The 25,856-nt window shown below is 59.0% G+C and overlaps 5 protein-coding genes across 6 annotated transcripts; all 5 read right to left on the reverse strand.

Moving 5' to 3' along the window:
* Positions 1 to 738: 738 nt before the first annotated feature.
* ABB37_09458 (hypothetical protein) lies at positions 739 to 8,842 on the reverse strand (the record flags this gene model as incomplete). Its single annotated transcript, XM_015808930.1, has 1 exon — positions 739 to 8,842. The coding sequence occupies exon 1, from the start codon at positions 7,258 to 7,260 to the stop codon at positions 739 to 741; it is 6,522 nt and encodes a 2,173-aa protein (XP_015652643.1). The 5' UTR covers positions 7,261 to 8,842.
* Positions 8,843 to 9,716: 874 nt separating this feature from the next.
* On the reverse strand, positions 9,717 to 11,986 carry ABB37_09459 (hypothetical protein; the record flags this gene model as incomplete). Of its 2 annotated transcripts, none has more annotated exons than XM_015808932.1 (1): positions 9,717 to 11,986. In XM_015808932.1, exon 1 carries the CDS (start codon positions 11,586 to 11,588, stop codon positions 9,717 to 9,719), a length of 1,872 nt encoding a protein of 623 aa, XP_015652645.1. In that variant the 5' UTR covers positions 11,589 to 11,986. The 2 variants fall into 2 exon arrangements, with proteins under 2 accessions (XP_015652645.1, XP_015652644.1); XM_015808931.1 differs by having other exon boundaries at positions 9,717 to 11,982.
* A 426-nt stretch (positions 11,987 to 12,412) lies between these two features.
* ABB37_09460 (hypothetical protein) lies at positions 12,413 to 14,343 on the reverse strand (the record flags this gene model as incomplete). Its single annotated transcript, XM_015808933.1, has 1 exon — positions 12,413 to 14,343. Exon 1 carries the CDS (start codon positions 14,180 to 14,182, stop codon positions 12,413 to 12,415), a length of 1,770 nt encoding a protein of 589 aa, XP_015652646.1. The 5' UTR covers positions 14,183 to 14,343.
* A 972-nt stretch (positions 14,344 to 15,315) lies between these two features.
* ABB37_09461 (hypothetical protein) lies at positions 15,316 to 16,416 on the reverse strand (the record flags this gene model as incomplete). The annotated part of the gene is made up of 1 exon (XM_015808934.1): positions 15,316 to 16,416. Exon 1 carries the CDS (start codon positions 16,174 to 16,176, stop codon positions 15,316 to 15,318), a length of 861 nt encoding a protein of 286 aa, XP_015652647.1. The 5' UTR covers positions 16,177 to 16,416.
* A 582-nt stretch (positions 16,417 to 16,998) lies between these two features.
* Positions 16,999 to 25,610, reverse strand: ABB37_09462 (hypothetical protein; the record flags this gene model as incomplete). Its single annotated transcript, XM_015808935.1, has 1 exon — positions 16,999 to 25,610. The coding sequence occupies exon 1, from the start codon at positions 25,204 to 25,206 to the stop codon at positions 16,999 to 17,001; it is 8,208 nt and encodes a 2,735-aa protein (XP_015652648.1). The 5' UTR covers positions 25,207 to 25,610.
* Between the last annotated feature and the right edge of the window lie 246 nt (positions 25,611 to 25,856).

Consider the following 25,856-nt stretch of genomic DNA (forward strand, 5'->3'; position numbering starts at 1 on the left):
TAGAGAAAAACGGTCAGACTCACTCATCTTCAGTCATTCCATGCTCACGCTTCAGCAACTCGTACAGTGGGCGTCGAGCAGGCACAATGCGCGCCAGAAGAAAAAAAACACGCGTGTTTAAAGAAAAGCGACACGCCCCTCATCTCTTGGTGCACGCACTCCCTGCACAGAGCCCTTTGTCTGTTGACTTCTTCGCTGCATAACTAAACACCCTTAAAAACGGAACTCTTCTCGCTTCATTGCTTCTTCAGTTTTCATAAGTCGTTCATCCACATTAGGAAGCTTCCGCAGCCGCAGTTGAGCTCGTGCTGGCGAAGTTCCTCTCCTTGGATGCACGATCCGACCATCAGCACGCGGAAAAAGGGGCGGCGAAAGCCACGAGGGGCGAGGGGAAAAAGCTCAAAGTAAACGACGCCAGAAAAGCATCGTGAAACAGAAACCGCAAAGCAAGAGGTGCAACAGCGCACTTCAGCGATTTCGCACGCATCTTCGTTGACGAGTCCTTTCAACAGCCCGACGGCGCAGAAAAAAATGGGAGGATGAAGTAGGAAGAAAACACGGCGACAAAGCGAAACCTACCAACATCAAAAGCCGTGTTGTCAGCATGGACCGCTGCAGCGCATTTCCTCGCACGGACGGAGAGCAGCGCTGAAACAGAAGAAGCCTCACCAGCACGTTCAAAATGGCGCCATTTCACTTGGCAGCAACACACACCTCAACAAACGCACACGTCCACGGCTATACCGCACAGTACGCGCGCGCAAGTGCGTTCAGCGCGGTGTCGTATTGCGCCCACTGATAGTAATCCAACAAACCCGCAATCACACGGGCATCAGGAGCGCACAACGAGCTGTTCGTGCCGCCGGCCACCAGCGCACAGCCCACCGGCCGAGTGGCCTCCTCCTCCACGGCCTTCTTGTCTTCAGGGTCGTTGCCTGCTCCAGACGGAGGCCGGGGAGACTCGTTACCAAAACGCGTCGAGGCGGAAACGGGGGTGGCAGCGGTGTTGGAATTGGCCTGCGGTACGGCCGCACCCTCCTCCAACGCAGCGTCGAGGTTGGCCAGCTCACGCACGGCGCGGTAGCGCCGGGCCGCGTCCGTCATGACCTCCAAGCCCTCCGCAAAGTACGACCCCCACGGTGTGCTTTCGTTGTTGGCGGAGGGAGGAGTTCTGCCCCTGTCTGCAGCCCCCACTTCGCCATCCCGACCTGCAGACGCACCGGCGTTGCTGCCTCCACTGCTTCTTTCTGTTCGTAAACCTTGCTGCTGCTGCACCATCGCGGTCACCTGCTCCTCAATTAACTGGGTAAGAGGATTCGCCAGCGGCGGCACTCCCGTGTTACCGTCACCACCCGCACGTGAGTCAGCCATCTTGTTCGTCTGCATCATTTGCTCGTCGCCGCAGACGGCGGCTGTTGCGTTGGTGTTCTCCGGATCAGAAGCGGACTCTGCCTCTCGAGTAACAGCACCACTGGGAGTAACCGCAGCCGGCTTGTGTTTCCATTCGTTATAGGCATCCCAGCACATCAGCTGCAGCGCCGTCACCATCAGAAAGAGCGGTGCGTGGAAGAAGAATGTTTCACCGCTGTTGTTGCCGCCGCTGCTGCCGCTGCCCCCACCGCCGTTGGTGGCATTGCGATGTGCGTTGAGGGCCGCATTCGTGTTATAAACCGCCTTAAACCATACCTCCGACCGGCACCGATTGGGAATCAGACCGACCAGCGGAACGCGCACGTACGTCGGAGTCGCAGTGGCCCCTGCCCTGACCTCCAAAAAGCTCTGGCTCGCCAAATCACGCAGCCGCGGCCGCGCGTCACCGTTGTTGCTCATCGAGTAGCTCTCGGCGGTGTTGGAGGCGCAGCCCGCTTGTCCATCCCCCCATGAGAGGCGGCCGCGACTGGCCGACACCGATGACGCGGCGTCGTCTTCCTCACCCACGACGGACGACGTGGTGGTGACGTGCGTCGTGGGCGGCGACGGGACCCAGCGGGCGACGTGGTACTGCCGCTGCAGACCCCACAGGTCAAAAGACAGCGCCGCCCGATCGCCGCGAAAGACGGGGCTGCTCCACGAGCTATTCATCGCGGCGCTGGCGCTTTTACTCGCAAACGGCAAGAAGAGATGCCGCGGGGCGCGGAGGAGGTAGAAGGCGAGGAAGGTACCGCAGCTGTACTTGGCCGAGTGGCCACCGCAGAAGACGGGCTGCCACATGAGCGCGATCCACGACTGGTGATCGACGTCGGCTGAGGTGGCAGTCAACAGCTCCGCGTAGCGCTCGTCGCAGCGTGCCAGTTCAGTGATCTGCTCCATGATGATGTTACGGTTGTTGGGCCGATCAGCAGCGCTCCACGTCAGCACGCCGTCCTCCTCCGCGTACGCGTCCGCCGCGGCGGCTGGTGTGTCATCGCTGCCGCCCGCCCCTCCATCGGCCCGGGCGGTGACCCCGCCTTCCTCGCGGCGGCGCTGTCGGCGAACTTCGCGAATGGTCGCGAGGCGCTTGTACGCGGGAGAGGCAGGGTGGAAGCGAATTCGAAAGCCGCTCAGCAGCGGCGTGTACACCAGCTCATCCTCGGCAGGACGCATCGGAGCTGGATAGATGGGCTCGGCCAGGTTCACCACACACCCGAAGGGGTTGTCAAAGCTCTGCCAGACGGACTTGAGGGGGATCACCGGCTCGCAGTAGGACGGGCCGTCAAAGTCCCAGTAGTGGCTGCGGTCGGCCTCGGCGGGGCGCGGTGACGGGCTCGTGAGTGTCGGGGCCGCCGTGTCCTCCATGTGCAGTGACACGCCGCCGCTGCGGCTGCCGAAGCCGGACCCGTGGCTGCTGTTCCGTTTCGGAGCGACGCCTGGCGAGGACACCCCCAACTCCTCGGTGCTCGTCCCGGCCTCCGCCGGCAGGCCAGACGCACGCAGCAGTCGGCACTGCTCCTCGTCGCACGGAAACTCCAAGTCGCTGACGATCGGGACCTGCGGCGAGAAGGCGCTCACGAGACACGCAATGTTGCCGAACGACGGGGCGTTGAAGCCCATGGCGGAGTGGAACTCCTCCAGCAGCACCTCCTGCCCGGTGTGGTGCTCGTAGATGTATGCCGGATGCTGTGATAAAGCCGGGAAGCCACAATTAGGCTGCCCGGCATTACTTTTGTTGCCACCGTTGGAGTTGTTCCCGTTCGTGTTGGAATTCACACCAGCACCACCTCCACCGGCGTACTGATTGTGAGAACTGTAGCGGTTGTGCTGCGGTGAGTTGGCGTGCACGCTGCCACCACTGTTGTTACCGTGATGACTGCCATGTGGGCTGGGTGTGTTGAGACCCGCAGCCCCGGCGTTGCTGTTCAGGCCGCCGGGACCTTGCTGCGTCATCAGCTTTGGTTCCGCATTCGAGGCTAGCGCGTCGACGACGGATGGCACGGGGCCCCTTGACTTGATGGCAGCTGCTGCGAACGCGGGAGAAGTCGGTGGGACGCCGAAACTCGTGGAGGGCGAGGGAGTTGCGCGGTAACCGCCCACCCCGCCACGCCGACTGTTGCTGCTGCTTCCACTGCCGAAGTGCTGCTGCTGCTGCTGTTGTGACGCAGGATACGACGGGCTCACCGGCTCGCCTCTCTGCCCGCCTCTGCCACCGCCAGAACGCAAACTCACGTCGTCGTAGCCGGTGCTGTACACGTCCGCAGCATCGGCACCAGATGCGTCCGAGTAGCCGCCTCCGCCGCTCTGCGAGTACGGGTACGGGGACGACGCGTACGGGCTTGTTTGGGGTTGCTGCTGTTGCTGCTGCTGCTGCAACGACATCGTAGAGGCTGCCCCACTGCCGGCTCCTGCAGTCACTATCGGCAAGTGAGGCGCGGAGTTGGTCGGAGCTGCGCCGCTCAAGGTGTGGGGCTGCACAGCCGCTCCCGCACCACGGCCAGGCGGCGATGGCAAGGACACGGCATCTGCCGCAGCTCCCACACCTCCCGATGATCGCGGAGGCGACGAGGCGGCATTACCCGGTGATTGCACCAAGGGTTCGGAGGTGAAGCTCGCAGAGGCAGCTGTCAGCGCCGTCGGCTGCAGCGAAGAGGGCGAGGTGTGTCGGTACGCGTGTAGGTGCTGCGGACGCCCTGCCGTCTGTGGCGACTCTGGCCGCATATGCTGATTGTGGTGGGCGAAGAGATGCATGTGGTGCGGACGATTGCCTGCGGCGGAGTGCGGGGAGCTGTTCGCTGAGGAGGTGGCGACACCTAGCTGCGGAGACGGTTCACTCTGTTCATACAGCGACTCTCCCGACGAAACGAGAAGGTCCGTGGACAGTGTCATTGCTTCGCCGTGTTGCGCATCTGGTGGTTGCTGCCGTGGCTGTTGGTGCACGCTGCTGCTTCCTGAACCCGTTGGGTCATCATCATTGTCATCGTCACCCACTTCTTCATCGTTTTCCCTCTCGACGACTCGCGCGCTGTCTACTTGCGCAGTGCGGTTTGTGCGGCGTCCGCCGTGCTTTTCTCTGTAACCCTCCTCGGTATCGTCGTCTCTATCCCCGGATCGGCTGTGCTGCAGGGCACCTTCCCTAACAACCTTCGCATTGGCGCTCACCGTGTGGTGCGTCAATATCCGCTGCACCGGTGCGTAGATGGCCGGAATGGCCTGCGACGAACCGGTGGAGAGCGACGCACTCGAGGACACCACGCCCGCAGTACCAGCACCAGCACCGGCAGCAGCAGCAGCAGCAGCAGCAGCAGCAGCAACAGAGGCAGCGGACGGGGGGAGGGCTTGCATGTGTGCCGCCTGGCCGGCTACCGCTCCGTTCAAATAGGTGTGGAAAGGCGTCCCCACGCATTGGGTGAGCGGGGAGCGACGGAGGAAACGCTGCGTCGTGCCGGGTGGATTGCCGCTCGAGGTGGAGTGTCCATGCACACTACTGCCCGCCCGGACAAGGTCGTCGTTGCTGCCGCTGCTGTCTGCTAGAAGAGCATTGCTACTTCCACTGGTGAGCATCGTGGCGTCAGCGTGCGAGTTTCTTGCGCGAGGCGCCTCACCCGATGTTGGAACGGCTGTGACGGCTGCCCCCTCATCCTTTCTCACACTACTCTCTCCGATTTTAGTCGACGCGCAGATTTCTTTTCGCGCCGCATCGCTTTGATCCTGCTGGGGAGGGAACGGAGGCGCTTGTTTCTCCGCTGGAGAGGTCTTCTTCACATGCACAAGAGACCTGTTGGCTGCTGACCACCCCTCGCGGTGCATCGAGCTGCACTGCGATGACATCCCCTCGGCCGCGTTCGTCTCTCTTGTCCACCCCACACCCTCGACAGTTTCGTGCGCAGCCGCACTGGCAGAGTTGTTGGCAGCGACGGATACGCTTTTGCTTGCCGTTTTGGTAAACGGGACAGCACCTTTTTGTGACGAGGATGCAGGAGCCGTTGCTGCTCTCGCCGTCTCGTCGGACGTCTCAAGAGCAGCGGCAGCAGCGGCAGCAGCAGCAGCAGCCTTCTTCTTCTTTCGGATGGCACTTTTGCTCACCCCCGTACCAGCGGCAGCAGGCGGTGCCTTCGCCGATGCGGATGAGGTGGGAGGTTGAGCGCGAGTAATGCTCAAAGGCTCTTCGGACTCAGTGGCATCCTTCGCATAGCGAATTCTCACGCCGTCTTCGAGAGGAAGCGCGCTGCCGGGTTGCTGCGGCCCGTTCGACGACCGATGCACGTTGCCTCGCGGTGCATTTTCTGTGTTTGCATACATTTCCTGCGCTTGCTGTTCCGGCTGATCTGGTCGTGCATTTGCGGGAATGCCGCCGGCCGGGGCGTAGCCTCTGTATGGGCCTTGGTAAGGTGCGCCGTGCCCGTACTGTGCGTAGGACGGCTGCGGATACGCGCCGCGAGAGCCACCACGCAGGTACTGCATCTGCTGGCGTTGCTGTTGCTGTTGCTGCTGCTGTTGCTGTTGCTGGTGCTGCTGCTGCTGTAGTGCGTTCGGGTAGTAGCCCGTGTTGTAGCCGTAGCCTCTACCAGAGTTGAAGTACTCTCCGTACCCACCGGTCATGGTCGGATTAGTGCCGTACGAGTTGTAGTACTGCTGCGGGACGGCTGCGCTACCGTACTCGGTGGCGTAGGCGTTCTGGGGGTTCTGCGAGGCCGTTGACCGCAGCCCACCACCACCGCTCCCCGCGTAGCCCATCAGCACATCCGTGGAGGATGCATTCGCGCTGCCGCCGGCGCTGTCTGTTCGCGTGGCCGCGTGAGTGTCCTTTGCTCCTGGAACTTCATTCGCTCCACTCGTTGCACTCAGCATTGCATTATCGGCGGTAGTGTTGCCGGCGGTGGGGCCTCTTCCGTTGCCGGATGCCCCGTGCCCAGTATATGACGGAACACCTGTGCTGGCGCTCTCACTCGTCTCGTTGCAGTAGTAACGCCCGTGGCGGCTGCTGTTCTGTCTGTAGTTGCCGCCGTATGAAGGTGTGACAGGGCAGGACGAGGTTCCCATGTGTGCGGGACCACCGCCACCACAACTAGTTCCACCTATCCCTCCAGATTCGCTTTCTGGGTAGTTCTCAGCACCTGTCGCGGTGGCCGGTGCGTACCTGAACGACGACCCGTCATCCCTCTTTCCGCCACCCGATGCCGCTGCCTGTTGCTGCTGTCGCTGGTAGTACATCTGAGACGGGTAGTACTGCTGGTAATACTTCTGGTAGTGCACCGATGTGTTCCCTGCGCCCCCATCAGTGCCGTCTGCTTCCCCCTGTGCATACTCTTCCGTCGAGGCATACGGGGCGTACACTTGGGCCCCACCATCACCGCCCCCTCCGCCGCCGCCGCCGTCTGCGTTTGAGGCAGTGTTGTACTGTTGTTGCTGCTGCGGACTACCCGAGGTGTCCTCACCGTAGAAAGAGCTGTTTTGGTTGTCACCGCCGTGTGGCGAGAGTGGCATGTAATGAGGATATTGCCGCAACCCTGTGCCTGCCGCAGGGGTGCTGCTCTGCTGGTACACCTGCACCCGTCTCTGCGCCGGCGGCGGCGGCGGCTGTGTTCGCTGAGCGCTCGAGGCTGGGGAGGGGGCTGACACGTACGTCGGAAACGGTGACGTGGTCATCCCGTTGCTCCCCGCAGGCGCGCCCGCACGCAGTGACGACTGCACAGGGTCGACGCCCTCCTCTGCGTATGAATTTGGTGGATCTGCCGCGGTGACAGAGGCAGCAGCCGACGCACCCACTCCTGGTGGACGGCCCGTGCCGCTATTAATGGGGCCGTACGGTGTCACCGGCGCCACTCGTCGGCGCGAGGCAGGATACATGCCGTTGCGATTAACTGGTGTGTTGATCGTCGATACGGCAACTCGATTGCTGTTGCTGCTACTATCATTGTGTGTGGTGTTGCTGCTACCGGCATCTCCCCTTATCTCCACCGTTACGGCTGAGCTGGATGTCAAAGGAAGCGGTGGCTGCGTGACGATGGGCCTGAACTTGTTGGTGCTACCTGCTACTTGACTGTTCGTCGATAGAAACTCGGCTGCGTTACTGTGTCCCGTCTCCACCCCCACACGCTGTGGTGAAGAGAGGAATGCATTGGAGCTGGAGGCGGCGGTGGCGATCAGCTTGGCGCCTTGCGGAGGTGCTGGCTTTGATTCATGAGCAGAAGGTGAAAGAGCACTACTGCTACTAGTTGGATTACGATCCATTGATTTACTCCCTACGTCTCTGTGATTCGTGAAGTACTCTTTTGTTATTGTTTAAAAATAGTCCTCTTGCCTGCTTCGTCGTTCCGTCGTCGGCAGCAGAGTTCTTTGCTTGCTGGAGGTGCGAAAACGCCTTTTGCGTATTCCCTCACTTGTGTCAATTTTGTTTTTCTCGCTCCCCTCGTTGCGAGTGGCGGCTCCGCTGAACAACTTCGTTAAGAGCACCGCTGTTGTAAGCGGTGTAGGGAAAAGCGGGGAAGCGAAAAAGATGACAAGAGAAAGCAAAGAAAACAAGCACTAGAACAAAAGATATATATATATATATTCGAACAGTCAAGGGCAACACAACGACAAAAAAAGAACGAGGTACGCTTTCCGTGGGATGAGTCGCTGACGCGCACACGAGAGGAGAACAAAGAACAAGAAAAAAAAAGTCCAAACAGAGAAGTCCAGCAAAGCTCCTCAAAGCCTCGCCGCAATCGATGAGCCTACAGTAACTTGTGAAAAATCGAAGTCAGTTTTTTCACATGCACACGCACCGAAAAACACGTACACGAACAGCGCAGGCGCAACCTCGATGCTTGCGACGAGCGGCAAAATCTTAAGCAACGCCTAATCGAGGGAGAGAAAATAAAAAATCGAGTGGAAAAACTGAAGTGAAAAGAAGAACAAATAAATAGGCAAGTTTCTTGACGTAACGCATAGGACATGCGACTAGGCAGCAAACCGTTCTCTCAAGAAAAAAAAAACTAAAAAAACAGTAATAGAAGTCGACTGTGAAACGAAAAGGCAGAAAAAGCAAAACGCAAATACACAGGAGTGCTGTACGGTGTCGCGCACAGGCGGAGAACGAAATCAAAGAGAGCGTTAGCACCAACCAAAAGATCACAAAAAGAAAAAAGGATATCTCTTCGCCCAAGCCCACAAACTTCTCCTGCTGTCTTGTTCGTGCTTCTCGCTGTCTTCGGTGGACAAATCGTTTTCAAGTCAGAACTGAAGGTGCTTTTGTGTTGTGTTCGGCTCCTTTTCTCGATGAAATTGCTTTGCAGCTCTCCGCAAGAAAAAACGCTCTTGATGAGCTTTGGGATGTGTAGGGAAGTCGTGCGCCCCGAATTACTTTGGCGGTTCACCTTAGATAGGTAACTAACTCTTTTTCTTTTTTTTCAACTAGTAAATTGCCCACCTTTTCTTTCCGTAGAACTGCAAAAACGGTTTTAGTTTTTGGTTGATGCACGTGCAGTCGTGTCAAATGAATAAAGAAGAGACATAAAAAGGGGAGATGGCAGAAGATAACGATAAAACCTTTAAATACGTGGCGTCCGCCCATCGACGCATGCGCACGGTGGTAAATGCATGCACGCATTCACTAGCACGTGACACAACGGTCGAACATGCTATTTCGCTGCGCCGCGAGTGCACTGTGGGCAATTAGGGCTCTATTCACTTCACTACATCATCACTATTTTCATTCGCACATAAGTGCAGTTAGGCTTTACCCGGCTTCGTGAAAAAAAGGCGCGCACGAGACACCATGCGAGTCGCATGCCTCTCTCACCTCGTGTACTCTTTACTCGGCCATGCAAGTGCGATTTGACAGCGTTTGCCTAACCTCTTCCGCTGGATCCCTTCAGTTGTTGTATTACTACTATCGCGCCTTCACTCTGATGTACGTATCCACTGCAGGGATGGTGTGCATAAGGCATTTCCAAGCCAGAAAAGAAAGAAGCTGAGTATCTTCAGAAAGGAAAAGGAAGAGAAGAGGGAAGCCACTTTACTGGACTATAAAATAGGAAGAAGAAAAAAGACGACGCGTAGCAAAGTCAAAGTGAACGCAAAAGCGAAGCGATGAAGGCGAGCGTCGCTGCAAAAGGTAAAAAATGAAAGGACGGATTGTGTTTCAGAGCGGAGACAACGGGTGGAGAGCGTAACCCACAGGAACAACGGAAACTCATACAAGCAGAAGTGTCTTCCGCAAAATCGAGTTGGATTCAGCAGTATCCGTGACATGCTGCTTTTCTTGAACGCAAGAAACAGCATAATTGAGACCTTGAAAAAAAAAAGAGGCGGTTTGCACGTCAGCTTTCGGCGTAGAGCACGCTACGCACGGAGTTCGTGAAGTCCATCATCTCGTCGTCTTTGCTGTCCCACGCCTTTGCGTTGCTCTGGCGTTCTTGCTTCTTTTTTGCCTCCATGCACTCCACCAGTTCCTCGATGGAGCGCAGCTTGTCGTAGTAAAACTGTCGGTCAACCTGAAGCTGAAGAACGTCTACGTTCGCAGCGTGTTCGCTTGACGGCGGTCCTACTGCGGTGTTGTTGGTGGACAGTGGAGGAACAGGAGCGGGGGCAGATGCAGGAGCAGCTGCAAGTTCCGAGATTGGACTCTTGCTTTGACGTGGAGCAGCAGGGGTCGTTTTGCTCAGCGCAATAATCGGTTTTGTGGCAGGCTTTGTGGACCTGCTCGCTGTGTGTTGCGACGTACCGTTTGCGACTGCCGACGGCGCAGCAACGCGGTCACCACCGTTTTCTGCGGCACTGCGCTTTGGCGTAGAGCCCCGGAGGCTTCCGGCTACGCCTCGTGTGCTGCCCGCGGCGCCATCCGCAGCGCGCGGGGTGCCGCCGCTCCTCTCCGAAGGCTGTCGTCGCGCACTGGAGCCGACACTGAGCCGTGCCGGGACTGGCTTGAACACTACACTGTTGCGCCCTGTTATCGATGAGCGGGCGCGGGTGCTCGCCGTGCTGGACTCCGCGCGGTGCGGCGTGCGAAGTCCGTTGGCTCCCGTCGCGGCCGATTGGGACGGAGGTCGCCGAGTAGCGGAGGAGCGGCGAGGCACAGCAGCGTTCGGCTTCGCAGTCTCCGTTGAAACGGTGGGCGGCTCGGCGGTGGAAGTGGCCTGTGCACCCGTCCACAGCGAAGGACGCGTTAGGGTACCCGAAGCCTTGCGCGTTTGGGAAGGTGTTTTTGCTCGGGCAGCCGGCGTCTGTTCCTTCTTTGTCGCTACTGGAGGCTGAGGTTGAGGTGCTGCAGGGGACGCCCGTGGTGCAATTTCCAACGGTGGCGCCGTCGCCAAAGGAGGCGCAGGAAGGGGGCTGATCATGGACTTGACCAACGAATCCTCCAGCGACCCCCGCTCCTCGCGACGTGAGCCGCCGATCGAGTTGTGCTCCTGCTGTGGTTGCTGCTGTTGCTGCTGCTGCTGCGACAACTTCGTCGGCACCTGCTGACGATGCACGGGTAACGACGAAGAGTTCGCTGAGTTTAGGATGGTGGCTTCAAACACCGAGTTACGCGACCGGCTGCGGTTCTGCGAATGGGTGCGGTGTTCGCTGACAATCGCCACCGCCGCAGCTGCAGCGGCGTCCCCCTTCGCATCCGCCTCCCGCGCCTCCCGCAAAACTTGGCTCTCCGACTTGGTCCCATTCACGCTGCTGGACCGCCGACGATCCTCGGCTTGCAGCACGGAGGCCGGCGGGCTGCCAAGGCTCAATATGCTGTCCTCGTTGCTGGGCGCCGCCAGGACAATGCGACCCTCGCCTGCCTCAATTCCGCACTGCTGCAGGGCCACGTAGAGACCACGGAACCACTGTAGAAGCTGCAGGTTTGCTTGGAAGTTGCGGCCGATGAGTTTCTGCTGGCTGTTAGCGAGGACATCGGGAATGACGATGCCGTTGCGGCGCAACGCATCCTGGATAATCTTGAGGTTTGCCGCGGCCTCGTAGTCCGTCTTGGCTGGCACCTTCACCTTGGACGTGAGCAGGGGTGTGTGAACGATGGGCAGCATCGTGGGCAGCATCAGCGCGTACGGCACGCCGTGGCCGCAGTCCTCTACCTTGAGCATCATCGGTGTTTTAATACGATTTGGTGCCTCGATAGGCATGGACCGATTCACCCACTCCAGCATCTCCGACCACGGCTCGGTCGCCGGGACAACTTGCAAGTTACGCAGCATCGCGAATGCAGCCCTCTCGTGTATGAAAGAAGAATTTCAATTTATATAAATGACGTACTCCACCGAGTCCGGCGGCGAGAAAAGAGAAAGAAAAAAAAGGAATGTCTCACCAGAGTTAATGGATCTCTGAAACGCTCGCAAGATAAAAAAATCCACTATCTGTGTGGGTGGGTGCGTTGTGTTGATTATGGCCTCAAAGTTCTAGCAGCTTCGACAGAGGAGAAAACGTGTGCTTTTAGACCTACTGGACGCTGAGAGGTAGATGCTTAAGATGCGCAACGGTGCATGCAAGTGTGTATAGAATGCTTTGGATTCGCGGAAGAGCTCTACAAAAGCGAATTTACTGTCTTGCTACCAAACTGGCTAAGGTAAAGTCATATAGTCGCAAAGCCTCTCTCTTGAGTTGAAGCAGCAGCGTCACCAAGGAAAAAGAAAGAGAGGTGTTTCCAGGAGAGAAAATACGTTGAAACGAAGAAAACTACACTTTGTTGACCGATCCATCATGTACGACCGCAGTTGCACAGAAGTGACAGTCAGCCACTCCCCGCAGGACTTTTGCTAGGCACAATTCAAGACACCGTGACGCTGCTCAGCACGCTGGATAGTTTCAAAAATTAATGTGTGGTGTGCTGTTTTTTGTACTGGTGTTATCTTTAATAAAAATATACATTACAAGCCAGACAAGACCTTTGTTACGTGTTATATTTACTCGAGAGGGAACACAATGTTGAAAGCCCACTGGCGTGGCTCAAAGTGGAAGACTCGGCATCCACAATGTGTACTGCCCGGGTCCTCCACACACATCTTTCTTCTTTGACAGGGTGTCAAGACGGCGGCGAGGGGTAGTCATCCGTTTTTGCGGGCTCGTGCGCGACTGCGCGTTCTGCGTTGCGCGCCGTCTCAGCAGGGTGCATCCGTCGCATATGCTGCGACAGTTGCCGCCTATTTGGAAAGACGCTAAAATCGTTGCAGTACGGGCAAATGACCTCGTACGTGACGCTCGTCTTGTTTCTGTAGGCCGGGCTCCAGCTGAGCCTCAGAAGACTATCTGCCCTGGAAAGCAAGTGCTCCGACACCACCAGGGAAGTAGGATTGGGCGATTGCTGCAGCTCCTGAAGAGGCGGAGCCATTACGGAACTGGTGGTGGATGCACGCGCTCCGTCATCTGCTCGTGCCTCCCCCCTGACATCCCATGTTGGATCGGCGCGGTGCCGCTTCTGTGGACGGCGCGGCGGGGAGTTGGTGAGTCCTAGTAAGGCGCCTTCCTGTGCTCGGAGCCGCCTCTGCAAGATGTGCCGCTCGCGTTTGTGCCCGCTGCCACGTCGGTGGAAATGAAGACGCAACAGATCCCCATCGAGACCGACGCCGCCCTCTTCGTCGTCGCTGCCTTCGCGGCGGTCACAGCCTTTCCTCGGTGCGCCAGAGGACGCTGTCACCCCCTCCGCCCGAGTCAGCTGGAACGGCGGACTCTGCGAGGGCCGCTTGTCCGGCGAAGGAAGCGATCCATGCAGCGGGGTGCGCTTCGGAGATACCTGACGAATGGGCGAAGAAAGCATACGATGGGGGCTGAGAGACTTACCACACCTGCCTTTGCGGTCAGCGTGGTGGCGCGAGCGCAGGGGTGGCATCGTGTCAGCATCCCCCTCACTCTCCGACGCCTCGGCGTGCGAGCTGGAGCTGTCACTCTCTTGCCCTGTGTCGTCGCTGCCGCTGTTACTCGCGTACGCGTCCTCCACAAACTTCAGCCCGCTCTGCGCCGCAACGCGAGTAAGATAATCTTTCTCTTCCTTGGACAGCACCAGCACAGAGGTGTTCTTTTTACTGCGTCGGCGATGGCGACGAACGGGGCTGTCGCGGCGGTTGCCTCCGCTTTCCGTGGAAAGCACATCGCTCCCGGCAGAATTGCTGTCACCGCTGCTCTCTTCGTCCTCCCGCAGCTCCTGTGCTGCTCTATAGCGGTTCAAGGCGTCCTGCACGGGATCGGTAAAGATGTTGTCCCTGAAAGGGCAGTAGTACCGTTGATGCCGACGTAGCTTTGCTTGACTGCTCACCTCCAGCTCACAGTCCTCGCAGATGAAGACGGCAGGCGGCTCTTGCCGCTCCACCGCGATTTGTTGCTGCCGCTGACATGCACCGTCAAAGGCCCGCTCCGATACCGTTTGCGACCCAGTCAAAGAGGAGGAGGTCAATCCATTCGGTTCGACGGAACCCGTTTCCGTAATTGGTTTGCCGTGCCGTGAAGAAGTTGAACTCGCTGCTGGCGAGGAAGACAACACTGTGGCCGTCGGTAGCTCCAGCGGGGGCATCGGAGCAACAGGCTCGACGTTGTCCGCCTCCTTCTGCGCTCCGTTTGGCGGTGTCAGGTGCCTCGCGTGAAAGGCGGCGATGTGGCGACGCATATTTTGCATCGTCGTGAAGCCGTCGTGACAGTAAGGGCAGGGGAAGGGCCGCTCGCCGGTGTGGACGAGCAAGTGGCGGCGGTAATTGCTGCGCACCCCGCTCGTGCTCGAGTTCCCGTTAAACTCCTTTGCGCAATGCGGGCAGACGAGGTGGATCATATACCCCGCCGACGCGTGCGACTTCTTGGGGCCCATGACGCCGTTTCGCTGCTCGTTTCTACTAGGTCGAATGATTATTCGGTGGTGTCAAATAAAAAACATTATTTTTTTTGGAGGGCGTATATTCAGGGGATCTAACAAGCACCGCTGTTTCACGGAATCCGCCTTGCCGCCCGCCTCCTGTATAGATGCGTAGCTTAAGAGGAAGGGGACAACGAAAGCAATAGTAAAGCAATAGCACATCAATTGGGGGCACAAACACGCGGCTTCAAACCCGACGCAACAGTCATCTCAGGCCGCACGCAGCGATAAACTTCGTTGCCGTAGCAGTCGACCGCTTTCTCTCTCTCAGAAAGAAGTACATACGCAGGGTTAGGGAGGGCAGAGAACACACATACAGTTTCCTTCTTGGGACAGCGTCATTGCAACGTGTCTCACCGATTCGTCTCGTTACCTTCTTTTGCAACTTACATTGTTTTCTTCTCTTTTCATCGAAATCGCGCTTCGATTCAAGTCGGCTCTATAGCAGAACACCACACTCAGCAATTACTCCGTTTCTCTTCCCATATCAAAAGCAGGAAGCTGCCAGGTCTGTCGTTCACGCACTTCGAAAGAAAAAAGAACAAAGAGAACTCGGACAGTTTCTTCACACAAGCGTGAGGGTGTAGCATCTTTTTTTTTTGTAACGGCTGTGCGTGTGTGTGTGTGTGTATCTGCGTTTGTGCGGACTTGATAGCGCTGGAAATAGAAAAGGCACTTTTAGGATGAAAATGCTCGTGTTGGCGCCTGATGTGCTCAGATACTGCGACAACAGAAGTAAGAACTTTTCCTTTTGTCGCGTGCGCCGCCGCCGTATGTGCGCTGCGTTGACAAACGCAGTGAGCGAAGCGGCCGAACGAACAAAGCGTCGTGTATGCGGGGCAGGGTAGGCGGAGCAGCATCCATTCATCGTTTAAAAAGGAAAAGAAACAAAGCCAATCACAATTGATACCAAAAAAAAAAGCATAGATTGATAGAAATTGAAGGGAGAGCACGCAGCTGTAGTTTGTCAGTTTTCCCCTTCATTCTTCTCTTTTTATCATTAGTGAGGTCAAAGATGGCATTTTCCTCGACGACTCAGTGCATTCTTCATACTGGGCTATTCTCTTTCGACGCGTAACACGACTGCGTTAGCGAAGGGAGATGGGAGAGCTGACTGCGTTTTCAAACTCCACGGAACGCAGCTTTTCAGTCGGGACATCCGCCTGCTCGTGTCGCAGCAGCCACACCTTGTAGCGGAGACCCAGAGCATACCCGCGCAGCGCGTTCGTGGACGACAGCACGCGATGGCAAGGAACGATGACCGGGATCGGGTTTGCTCCCATGGCAACCCCAATAGCGCGCGGTGCAGCGTGGGACACGGCGACGGAAGAAGAAGAGAAGGAGCTGGGGGCATGAGAAAGTGCTTGACTGACCCGCACCCCCAAACCCTTGTAGGAAATCGTCTCCCCGGATGGCACCGTCTGCCGCAGCACGTCCCACGTGGTGGTCATGAAGGCGGTGGTGGGGGGGTACGCAACAGGCACCTGCAGCAGTACCTTCTCCAGCGCCGCCGGCCGACCAGCGTCCGCAGAAGATGGGTTGAAATAGCGGTACAAAAGCGTCGCGGCCTTCTCTCCCGGCGTGGTCGACGTCGACGAGGGCTTCGCCATCTCCACCGAAGCGTTTTTGTACCAACGAGACTGCAGAGCCGCACACACGTCACGCTGCTCCTTCATCAGGGCTGCGACATCGCCAGGTGGACTGTGCTGCCAGTGGCAGCAGCGGATGGCACCGTCGCCGTCGACGTAGAGAGAGAAGGGACCGAGCGGGGTGGCGACGGCGTGGTAAAAGAGTTGAAGGCGCTCCGTTGGGGCAGCGCGTGAACGGGCGGCTTGCACGTGAGACTTTTGAAAGGTGGCTGAGGCAGCTGCCGCCGCTTCTTTCTTTGCTGCCGCGGCTGCTGCGACTGCCCTTACAGCTCGCTTCACAATCTTATGCTGCGCCGTCATGGTGGAGGCTCTTGGTTTGTTCTTTTGCTCTGGTGGGATCCAGAAGAGCTGCAGATCAGCAAAAACAATATACGTGTTTAGCGATGTGGCAAGCAGGAACAGAATGCGTGTGAGAATAACAACAAAGGAAGAAAAATATATATAGTTTTTATTTTAAAAGCGACAACAGCAAAGATAAAAACGGAAACGATCGTCGGTAGAAGCAGTGGACAGCGATGCCGTGGTTGGGCAAACGGAGTCTACACAGAACGCGGCGCCATGTTGGCCATCGAGAGGTTGAACCACAGATTGATTCGTGCGTGTGTAATGCAGGAAACAGGGGAAAAAAGTCCCGGAGAGAAGAGAAAAGTGAAAAACATCATGGGAGGAAAGAAGGGTGCATTCTGAACAGTGCCGCAAAGATGTGATTGCAGCAACAAGAGGGAGCAACTCGCTAAGTCGTGTAACATGAGGCGTTATCATATATGAATTGTTGAAACTGGGTAGAAGGAAAAGAGATATGTTTTTTTCCTTGATGAATTCCCGTTAAAACAGAAAAGTAACTTCGTTTAGTACTGTCTCGTGTCGTCAAAAACAAGAGGCTCAGGATCCATGTATGAGTCTGTGTGTGTGTGTGTGTGTGTGTGCTTTTCTTTTATATATATAGGAATAGTTAGGAAACTTAGAACTCTTAGACAAGTTACAAATTCAAAACAAGTGTTCGAGCGAACCAACATCATTTACACAACGCACACCACCGAAGAGGAAGCAGCAACCAATAGCTTTCGCTACACACAGTAGAAACTGCTGATTCACAGGTACAATCTAAACAGAGGCGCACACTTAGCTCATGGCGTAGAGCACATCCTGCCCTGTCATGTGCGAGAGATTGTTGCACAGCTTACGCGCCTCCTCCACCACGGCGTCATCGCGGTCCTCGGTGAGCTCCACGACGGTTGGCAGCATCTCCGCCATCAGACGCGACGCCAACTCCTCACCGCCGTCCGCGTAGATGCCGTCGAGACACACGAGAGCTTCGCGGCGCACGTGGCGACTTGGGTGGCGCAGCGCACGCACCACCTCCGCCTGCGTTTTGCTCTGCAGCTTGCTCGAGCCGAGGCAGGCCATAAAGGCACGAATAGCGGGGACGACGTTGTGCTCCACACGGAAGCGATAGTCGTGCAGACTGTCCTCGAGGAACTGGAGGTTGTGCAGCTGGTGCACCAGCGCCGGCATCACTCCAGGGAAGACGTCGGCGTTGGCGAAGTACACGTCGAGCGGAATGCTGTAATCGTGGTCGGGGCCGGGTGTCTGGGCGAGCGCCATCCCGCGCAGGCACTCCAGCGCACCCTCCAGCACCAACGCGACCAGTGAGTTGGTCGCCGTAGCCACCGTCGCCGTTGCATCGCAGTACGTCCGCAGAGTCGTGACGATGTGGGGTGTGAAGGTGGGGAAGGCGAAGTCAAGAATGGACCCGAGTTTGCCGAGGAGGTGGTTGCTCAGCGCAAAGAAGACGATCCACGACTGCAGCGTGAGGCGGGAGAGGGACTGCGCCTCTCCGTCGTGGCCGCGGCCGTCATGCTCGTCGGCGTCCGAGTTGGCGTGCGCGCTTGTGGTGCCCGCCACGCCGCTGCTCGTCTCCGCAAAGGCCCAGTCCGCCACCACGCGCAGCAACCGCGCGCTGTGTTTCGCCTTGAACTTCAGCAGGAAGACGGTGAAGGCCTCCAGCACCGGCATGATCGCCTCGCTCGACGGCACCGTCTGCGCACTCGCGAGCGAGTTAAGAGCAGCCAGCCAGAAGTTCTGCTGCGGACGGGTGCCCTCCATCAGGGTCGGCATGTGCATCAGTTCCTCCTTGGACAGATTCTCGATGCGGCGCTCAATGCAGGTGAAAAGAAGAGAGAAGGAGTGTGTGTGGACCTGCACGCGCACCTGACGAGAACGGCGGGCCGAGGGCTTCTTGCTCGCACCATCTGCGATGGCGGTGGAGGCACCAGCCGCGTCCTGTGTGAGGTTCACCAGTTGGTGCTGCTCCGACGCCGGCACCACGGCACCGTTCACGTAGGGGATGCCCCGCAAGCACGACGTGCCGGCGTCCAGCAGCAGCTGCGGCTCCATCACCGCCTCCAGCACCGCCAGCATCTCCGCGCACAGGTAGTGCGACTCGGCATCCGTCACGTTTGTCAGATGCGACGCAATGAAGAGCAGCGATGGCAGGTAGGGCTGCGTCATCTGCCAGCAGGCAGGGAAGCAGCGGATCAGCGACGACAGCGTGCTGTGACGCAGCAGGGCACCGGCTTGGCTGCGGGCGAGCAGCCCCGGCATCTCCACCACTTGATACATGCCAGCGGAGACGAGGGTGTGCAGCAGCGACAGGGAGTGCGCCGTGGCAAAGGCGGTGCCCATGACTTGGGTGATGGTCGCCAGCGTCGTCATGAGGCACGTCATGCAACCCAGTATGCCCTCCGCCGCCGCGTAGAAAACCAAAAGCGGCGAGGAGTCACTGTCCGCATCGCACGGTGCGCCACGACCGCGCAGACGCATCTCGCACCGCGTCAGCAGCGGCATCCAGTGGTTGCACACCGTCTCCACAAACTCGCGCACCTCGGTGACGCGGCCGCGGTTGCCGAAGAGCTTCACCAGCGCCGCCTCCGTCAGGCGCCTGCTACGGCTTGCATTCAGCAGCGTTCGCTCCGACTGCAGGCTGCCGCCGCTGCTGACGATGCGAGTGAGCTCTTCCACGCACGCAATGCCCAGCTGCGCCGTCACGAGGAGCTGATCTGCCGCCATGAACTGCACAGAGGTGGTGGTAGTGGAGGGGTCTTGCAAAAACGCGTAGAAGCTGGCGAAGTTGGTCTTGATCGCCTTCACCAGTAGCGGGAACAGAATGGTGGAGCGCTTGGTGGTGAGGGGGCGGGCCTTGATGCGCACCAGATCGGTCAACGAGAGACGCACACGCGGGTCACGCAGGCGGCGGCGGTGGGCCTCCATCTCCTCATCGGACACCACGTTCTCCAAGGTGGGCAAGGAGTGGTGCAAACGGTCCAGCAGCACCTCCAGGCCGATCTTGCGCAGGGCAGCGCGTTTGTCTTCTAACAGGCGCAGCTGGCACACAACAAAGGTCGACTCGTTGATGCCGGCCAACACGCAGGCGAGCGTGTTGCCAGCGAGCAGCTCCAAAAGGGCCGTGTAAGCCTCCGCCTCCGCCTCCGCCACCCCCGCAGGTGCGCTTTCTGCAGCGTGTGTGTCGTCGTGCAGGTCGTGGTAGTGAGCAAACAACTCCAGCGCACTTACCAGCAGCTCCATGCAGCCGCCATCCTCGCGCTGCGCCACGTCCTCTGCTTTGTCGCCCTCCTCGTCGTCAGTGTCCTCGCCTCCGCTGAGGCCCGCCTCGGCTGCTGCCTTGTTGCTCTTCTTGTGCATCTTGCTCCCGCGGCGTGGCGGACTCGAACGGGCGTGGCGCTGCAGCGTGAGGAAGGGCTCCAGGAAGAGGTCCGACTTGACGGTGAGGTTAACAAGATGCAGGATCGTTTCCTGGCGATTGATCACCTGATTTGGTTTCACCATACGGCGGAAAAGGTGCTGCAGCCGCTTCATCTCCGACTCGTGCTCGTCCTCCCCGTCCGCGTCCTCCGACGCAGCGGAGGCGAGCTGCGCCGCCGGATCCGCGACGAGGCGCATAAGCTGCGTCACGCACTGCACCTGTGTGCGGATGTCGAAACTTGTGAGAATCTCCTGGCACACCTCGCGCGCGCTGCGGAAGCCGAGAGCCTCCGTGTTATCGATCTGCTCCAGCTTGATCAGCAGCGACACCAACGGGATGTGCAGGTAGGTCACGCTGTCCTGGTCGTCCTTCACCGCAGTAGCGGTGGCCGTCCTTGCTGAAAACCCACTAGGCAGCTTCAAAAGCGGTGCTGTGGAGCGCAGCAGGCTGGCGATGGTGTCCACGTGGAAGTGCAGCTCCTCCCTGCGCCTCTCCGCTGTGTCCGTCGCATCCTGAGCCGTCTCATCCGCCTTCTTTGCGCCGGTTCGCGATGCTTCTTCGTCTCTTTCCCCCTCCTCCGCATCGACCAGCATGCGCGCCATCAACACCATCATCTCACGCAGAAGGCGGCTCTTGATGTGGTACGCGCCATCTGCCACCTTTTCTGACAGCAGCCGCGTCATTTCCGTGCAGACACGCACGAGACTTTCGACGTACCTCAGCACCGCCTCCACCTGCACCGACCCGCGAGCGCCAAGACGCACCTGCTGAACACGTGGCATGAGCGCCACATCATCGACGGCAGCCACGACGGCGGCCTGACGCAGCAGGCCCTCCATCTCCTGCAGCGGGTACAGCTCCAAGCACTGCTCTACCAGGTGGTAGGCGGACTCCTGATCCTCGTCATCATCCATGATGATGGTCGGCAACACCTGCAGGAGCATGCGCAGCAGTTCGAGGCATTCTTGACTAACAGAGCCCAGGCCCCACTTATCAGTGGCGACACCGGCACAAATGCGCGGCAGTCGCAACACGCGCACCGCGTCTGCGTACGTGAGCGGGTTCGAGACGACGGTGGCAGCTGGGGGGCGCCACCGCCCATTGCTGCTGTCGTCCTCCGCACTTGCGTTGTCTGCTGCCTCGGTGGCCTCCGCGTGTACGGGCCCAGCGTCCACCGGAGCGAGCATCTCCAGCATCTCCCGCACTCGCTGTAACACCAGTCCCGCCTCCGTCTTACCTGACCGCTCTGCCGCGGGCTCCTCCTCGTCCTGCTGCTGCGGCACCTTCTTCCCCTGACGGACTGCACTGCGCTTGGCGGCCGTGCTCACGTCCTCTTCAGCTGTCTTGTTCATGCTGTCCTCGGCAGCCCTCACAAGAGGGAGGAAGAAGTATTCATAGCCACCCAAAGTGGACATGCAGGCCACCGCCACATCCGTGCCAATGACATCCATGGCGTGCAGCACGGTCGAGCGCAGCTGCCGCGCCACCAGCTTTTGGTAGTCACCAGTGATGGCGCTGCTGTTCCTGATGTTGCTGTCGCTTGTCTTCTTTGCCTTGCTGGTGAAGATGGTGCTGTGGCCGTGGCGACGATCCTCGAGGCCCGCGCTCAGCCCAACCGTCAAGGCAGTGAGAGCGTGACGGTAGACGGGGCGGGCCCCACCGCCGTTGCGCACGTGCAGGTGCGGGTGCCGCAGCAGCACCTCCATCAGTCGAACCGACGCATTCGTCTGCACCTTCGCCTCCGTCGCCGCCTCCTCGCCCCACAGCTGCAAACGGCTGCACACGGCATCAACCAAGTCGGCGGTGTCGGCCGCGACGGTGTGCACGGACGACCGCGTCGCACGTGCCTTGGACGAAGTCTGCGACGCCGTGCCCGCGCTTGTTAAAATACCCTCGACGCGCGACAGCAGCTTTTGGGTCAAGCACATTTGCTGCGGTGACGCCGTGGCGGTAGAAGAGGAGGACGAAGCTTTGATCAGAGAGCCACGGCCCCGCTCCGCAGAGTTGCTGCCCGCTGCAAAGAAATACCGAATCACGCGGTGCGCCCATCCCGCAGGCACGACGTACGTTGCGGCATCGTCGTCCGTCGGCCCCGCGGAGGCACGGCGGAGTGTGAGCAGCCCACACAGCAGCTCCGTCGCGCCGGACGTCAGCTGGTACTGCCGCTCTCCCAACGTCATGCACTCAATAATGCAGCTGAGCGCCGTGACAGACGTGCCGTTTAGTTGTTGTTGGTTGCGCATAGCGGACGCGACGATGGCATAGGCGCACGAGGCGGCGTTTCGTTTTCCACCGGCAGAGACGACGGCGTCCTGCAGCGTGCGCAGCTGCTTCAGTCGTTGCGTCGTCGGCGCACGGAGCGGGAGAAAAAGGGCGAGGGCGAGGGCGGTGAGCGACGAAGACGGCATGGCTTTTTGATTGGGCAACTCAACCTTTGTGCTGTTGCCTTCATCCTCGTCGTCGTCCACGGCCTCGAAGACCGCACGAGCCACCAGCGCGTACCAGTCCACCCGACGCGCCAACGAGCCGCTGATGGTATTCTTGTCTACCTCCTCCTCCTCGGCTGCTGACACCGACACGGCCGCCACAGGTGCGTCGTTGATCAGGTCTAGATACGCCGTCGCCAACGTTTCCGGTTGCAGCGTGACGGGGGGCAGCGAGGCACCGGTGTAGGCCAGCAGCTTGCAGAGTCGCACGGTGAGCGCCGCGGAAGACGCCGTTGTCGCGTCTGGCGAGTTCAGCGCTTGGCGCAGGGCGGTGCGCAGCACGAGGGTGATCTTTTGAACGAGGGGGTGCCGGTGTAGTTCTTGGCGGGCCACAGCGGTCGCATCGACAGCGCCACGACCGGTCTGTGCAGCACGGCGGCTGCCCGTCTTCTCCAGCAAGGCGGCATACACCATACTCAGATACCCCTCTTGTTGCTGCACCTGCTCTTTTCTTGCCGCCTCACTGGGGGCGCCGTCTGCGCCGCACAAGAAGGTTGCGATGGCCGATGTAGCCTGGAGAGCAGATTTCGTCTCCTTTACAGGCAACAGGGTGGCCGCCAGTGCAACCACCACTTCCACGGTGTTCGCGCCGTCGCTCTCCGACGACTCCCGCACCGCCGTGCGCGCTGCTGCGAAGGCCTTCGCCAAGTGCTCCCGCGCCTCCGTACGGATCTCTTTTAGTAGGTCCTTGCACTGCATCAAACCCTTGAAGAGCACCGAAGAGGTACATGAGGCAGCGGCCTTGCCCTTTCCCTTCTCATCGTCGTCTGAGTCGGAGGCGGCGGGACGACCGCCGGTCTTCACTTGGTCGTCCTTTTCCTTTGTCTTCCCCGGGTTGCCGCGCTCACTTGCCGCCCTCAGCAGAGGAGCGAGACCGCTGGCATCCCCAAATCCAACTTCCAGCAGCCCGGCACCTTCACCAAACACCTCGGCCAGGGCGGACAGCCCTCCTGTGGCGGTGCGCTGCATGAGAAGCAGAGTGACATGGTACAGCACACAGGCACGAAAGTGACGCGTCGCGGCGCTCGGTGACGGAGCCGCCGTCCACGTCGTAACAGCAGGACGCAGAAGAAACTTCAGCAGAGGGAGCACAACACGCTGCAGCGCCTCAGCGCGGGCAGCAGGGTGGTCGGCGTGGCCCTCCAGTAACGACAGCACCATCAAGTAGAAGGCGCGAACGAGCTTGCACGCAGCACGGCAGGCGGCAGAGATCGTTTCGTCCTGCGCAAAGCGCGCAGTGAGTTGTTGCACCATGGTGGTCCCGGTAGCAACAAAAACCTCGGCGACGTTCGTCACGTGTTCGTACGAGACGACGTGTGCAAGCAGACCGACCAGCGGTTGGATTTCTCCCTGCGCCGCCGCAGAAGAGGAAACGTCCATCGTCGACGATGAACTGCCGTCGCCCATCCACTGCGCCACCGTCATGCCCTGCAGCGTCTTCGCTGCCAGCGCACGCACCTCGGCGACGGGGTGCAGAAGGCAGGCGAAGAGCGGCAGCGACTCCGTGGTGCCCGGCAGCGTGCTGCCCACCTCCACCAAGTTGTACCGCGTTCCCTGAAAATGACGGGCGATGAAGGCGGAGGCAGCGGCAGCGGTGTCGGCGTGCAGCAGCACCTCCGATAAGACCTCGTCAAACACGACGGCGTAGCGGCGCTCGAGCGCGGCAATGGCGCGGTGATACAACGTGGGGGTGTCGCCCTCCGACTTTTCCGCTGCCGCGCCGGCCTCTGCCGTCATGAGCACGCGGAGATAGCTCGCCACCATCACGTTCGACAGCGGCAGATCCTCCGCGGCGCTCGACAGGAACTCCACGACATCCGCAGGCAGGAGACGCACCTCCGAGGCACAGGTCAATCGATCTAGGGCGGTCTGCAGCAACGTGGCGAGGAGGACGCTGTGGCGAGGCGAGGTGGACGGCACCCCGGTGGGGCCAACCACCACCACTTCGGTCGACTCGGCGAACGGCAGCTGCGACGCAAGGGGGCGCCATGGCAGCGCCAGCAGCGACTGCAGCAGCGGCTGCACCGACACCTCCATCAACGCGCGGTGCTGCGTTGCAAAGACGATCTCCAAAAAGGCGAGAAGATCCCGCACGGGTAGAAACACCTCGGCGCCGCCGTTGCCGCTGCTGCTGCTGCTCGTGACGGCAAACGCAGCAGAGGTCAGGTAGCGGAAGATGGGCTTGAGAACGGTGATCAGCATGGAGCTGGAGAAGCGCACCTGGCCTGACCACGCCGCCAGCACCACCAGCGCCGTCGCCACCGAATCCTGCGAGACGCGGCCGCCACGTTGCAGCGCGTTGCCCCCGCGAAGCTGCTGGGCGCGCTTCGTCTCCTCTGTGCCAGCCTCCGCACCGGTGACGGCGCCGGACAGCAGCTCCAGCACCGAGGGCAGAAACGTGCGCCAGAGCGCCTCGCCGTCCTTGTGGGTTGCTAGCTGCGTCACGATGCTGGTGAAGAGCGCGTTGGCGGCGTGGTGACGGATCTCGTAGCGGAAGGGCATCGTCACCGTGAGGCAGACAAGACGGGCGGCCTTGCGGCTCTCCGCGCAGGCGAGCACCAAGTGCTCACGCAGCAGCGGTGCACCACGCAACTGGTTCGTGGACAGGAAATCGAAGCCGGTGTCTCGCAGGTCCAGCAGCAGCAGCACACGCGCAAAAAGGTTGTGGTCGTGGTAAGGCAGGAAGGCTCGCAAGACGGCGGAGACGTCGTAGATGTGGACTTCATACACGCGTACCAAGAACTCAAAGACCTGTTGGGCAGCAGTCAAGAAGAGGTGCGGACTCAGGAGAGTCAGAACATGCTCGAGACTCGCACGCAGCGCGGCATCTTCGCTCGACGTCAGCATCGCACGTTCTTGGCGAATTTTCTTCACGTCGAAGAGGTCCTGAATGAAGGGGTGGAAACGGTTGTCCATCGCCGTCAAGGTCTGCAGTCCATTGAGGGCCAGTTGATGGATCTGCTCACGCGAGAAGCTCTGCGCATCTTGGGTGCTAAACAGAAACGATTTAGCAAGACGGTTGCTGCTCTCGGCAGGGCGCTGCTGCAGCCTCTGCAGCTGCGAGGCTAGCTGGGAGGTCATTGTCAGTCAGGGGGTTGTGCAATTTGGCCCCTCCGTTGTTTTCCAGAACAATAACACCAATGTGCGTCAGTCAAACACGGTTTTCTTCTTCTGCCGTTGAATCTCAATCGTTAAAGGAACAGAGAAATGAAAATAGAAGAAGTGCGAGCGCGGCTAAATTGAACTGTACTGCGAGAAATCCAGTGGACTAGCAAAACGCCTTTTCGCTTCTTTGCTTTGCTACAGCTTTCCTTGATACGGCTTTGTCGCTTAGTTTCTTTTCAAATGAAAAAGAAGATCGGAGAAGAACACAGAGGTCTAGAACAGACCTGCTGACAACTCTCTGTACGGCTGCGCTTAATCTTGCCGGCTTTATTAAGGTGACTTAATCGAAAGAAAATAGTTTGGTTTTATTCTTCTTCTCCTGTAGTAGCACGAAGACGCGTCAGGCGGTGAAGAAAGCATTCAAAAAAACAGATAACGAGAGAAAGGAAGAGTAAATGGAAGTACTAAGAGTGAACGCGGTTGGTTCTGCTGAGACATTCAAAATGCATCTTTCTACTGGTGCTACTTGTGTTTGTATACGATCATAAGATAATCATAAAAACTGATTCTGCACCAAACGGCTTTCCCTGTCTTCATCGCAGTTGAAGAGAGATTGAGTAACAAGA

The sequence above is a fragment of the Leptomonas pyrrhocoris genome (genome assembly GCF_001293395.1).
Source record: "Leptomonas pyrrhocoris isolate H10 chromosome Unknown, whole genome shotgun sequence".
NCBI lineage: Eukaryota > Euglenozoa > Kinetoplastea > Trypanosomatida > Trypanosomatidae > Leptomonas > Leptomonas pyrrhocoris.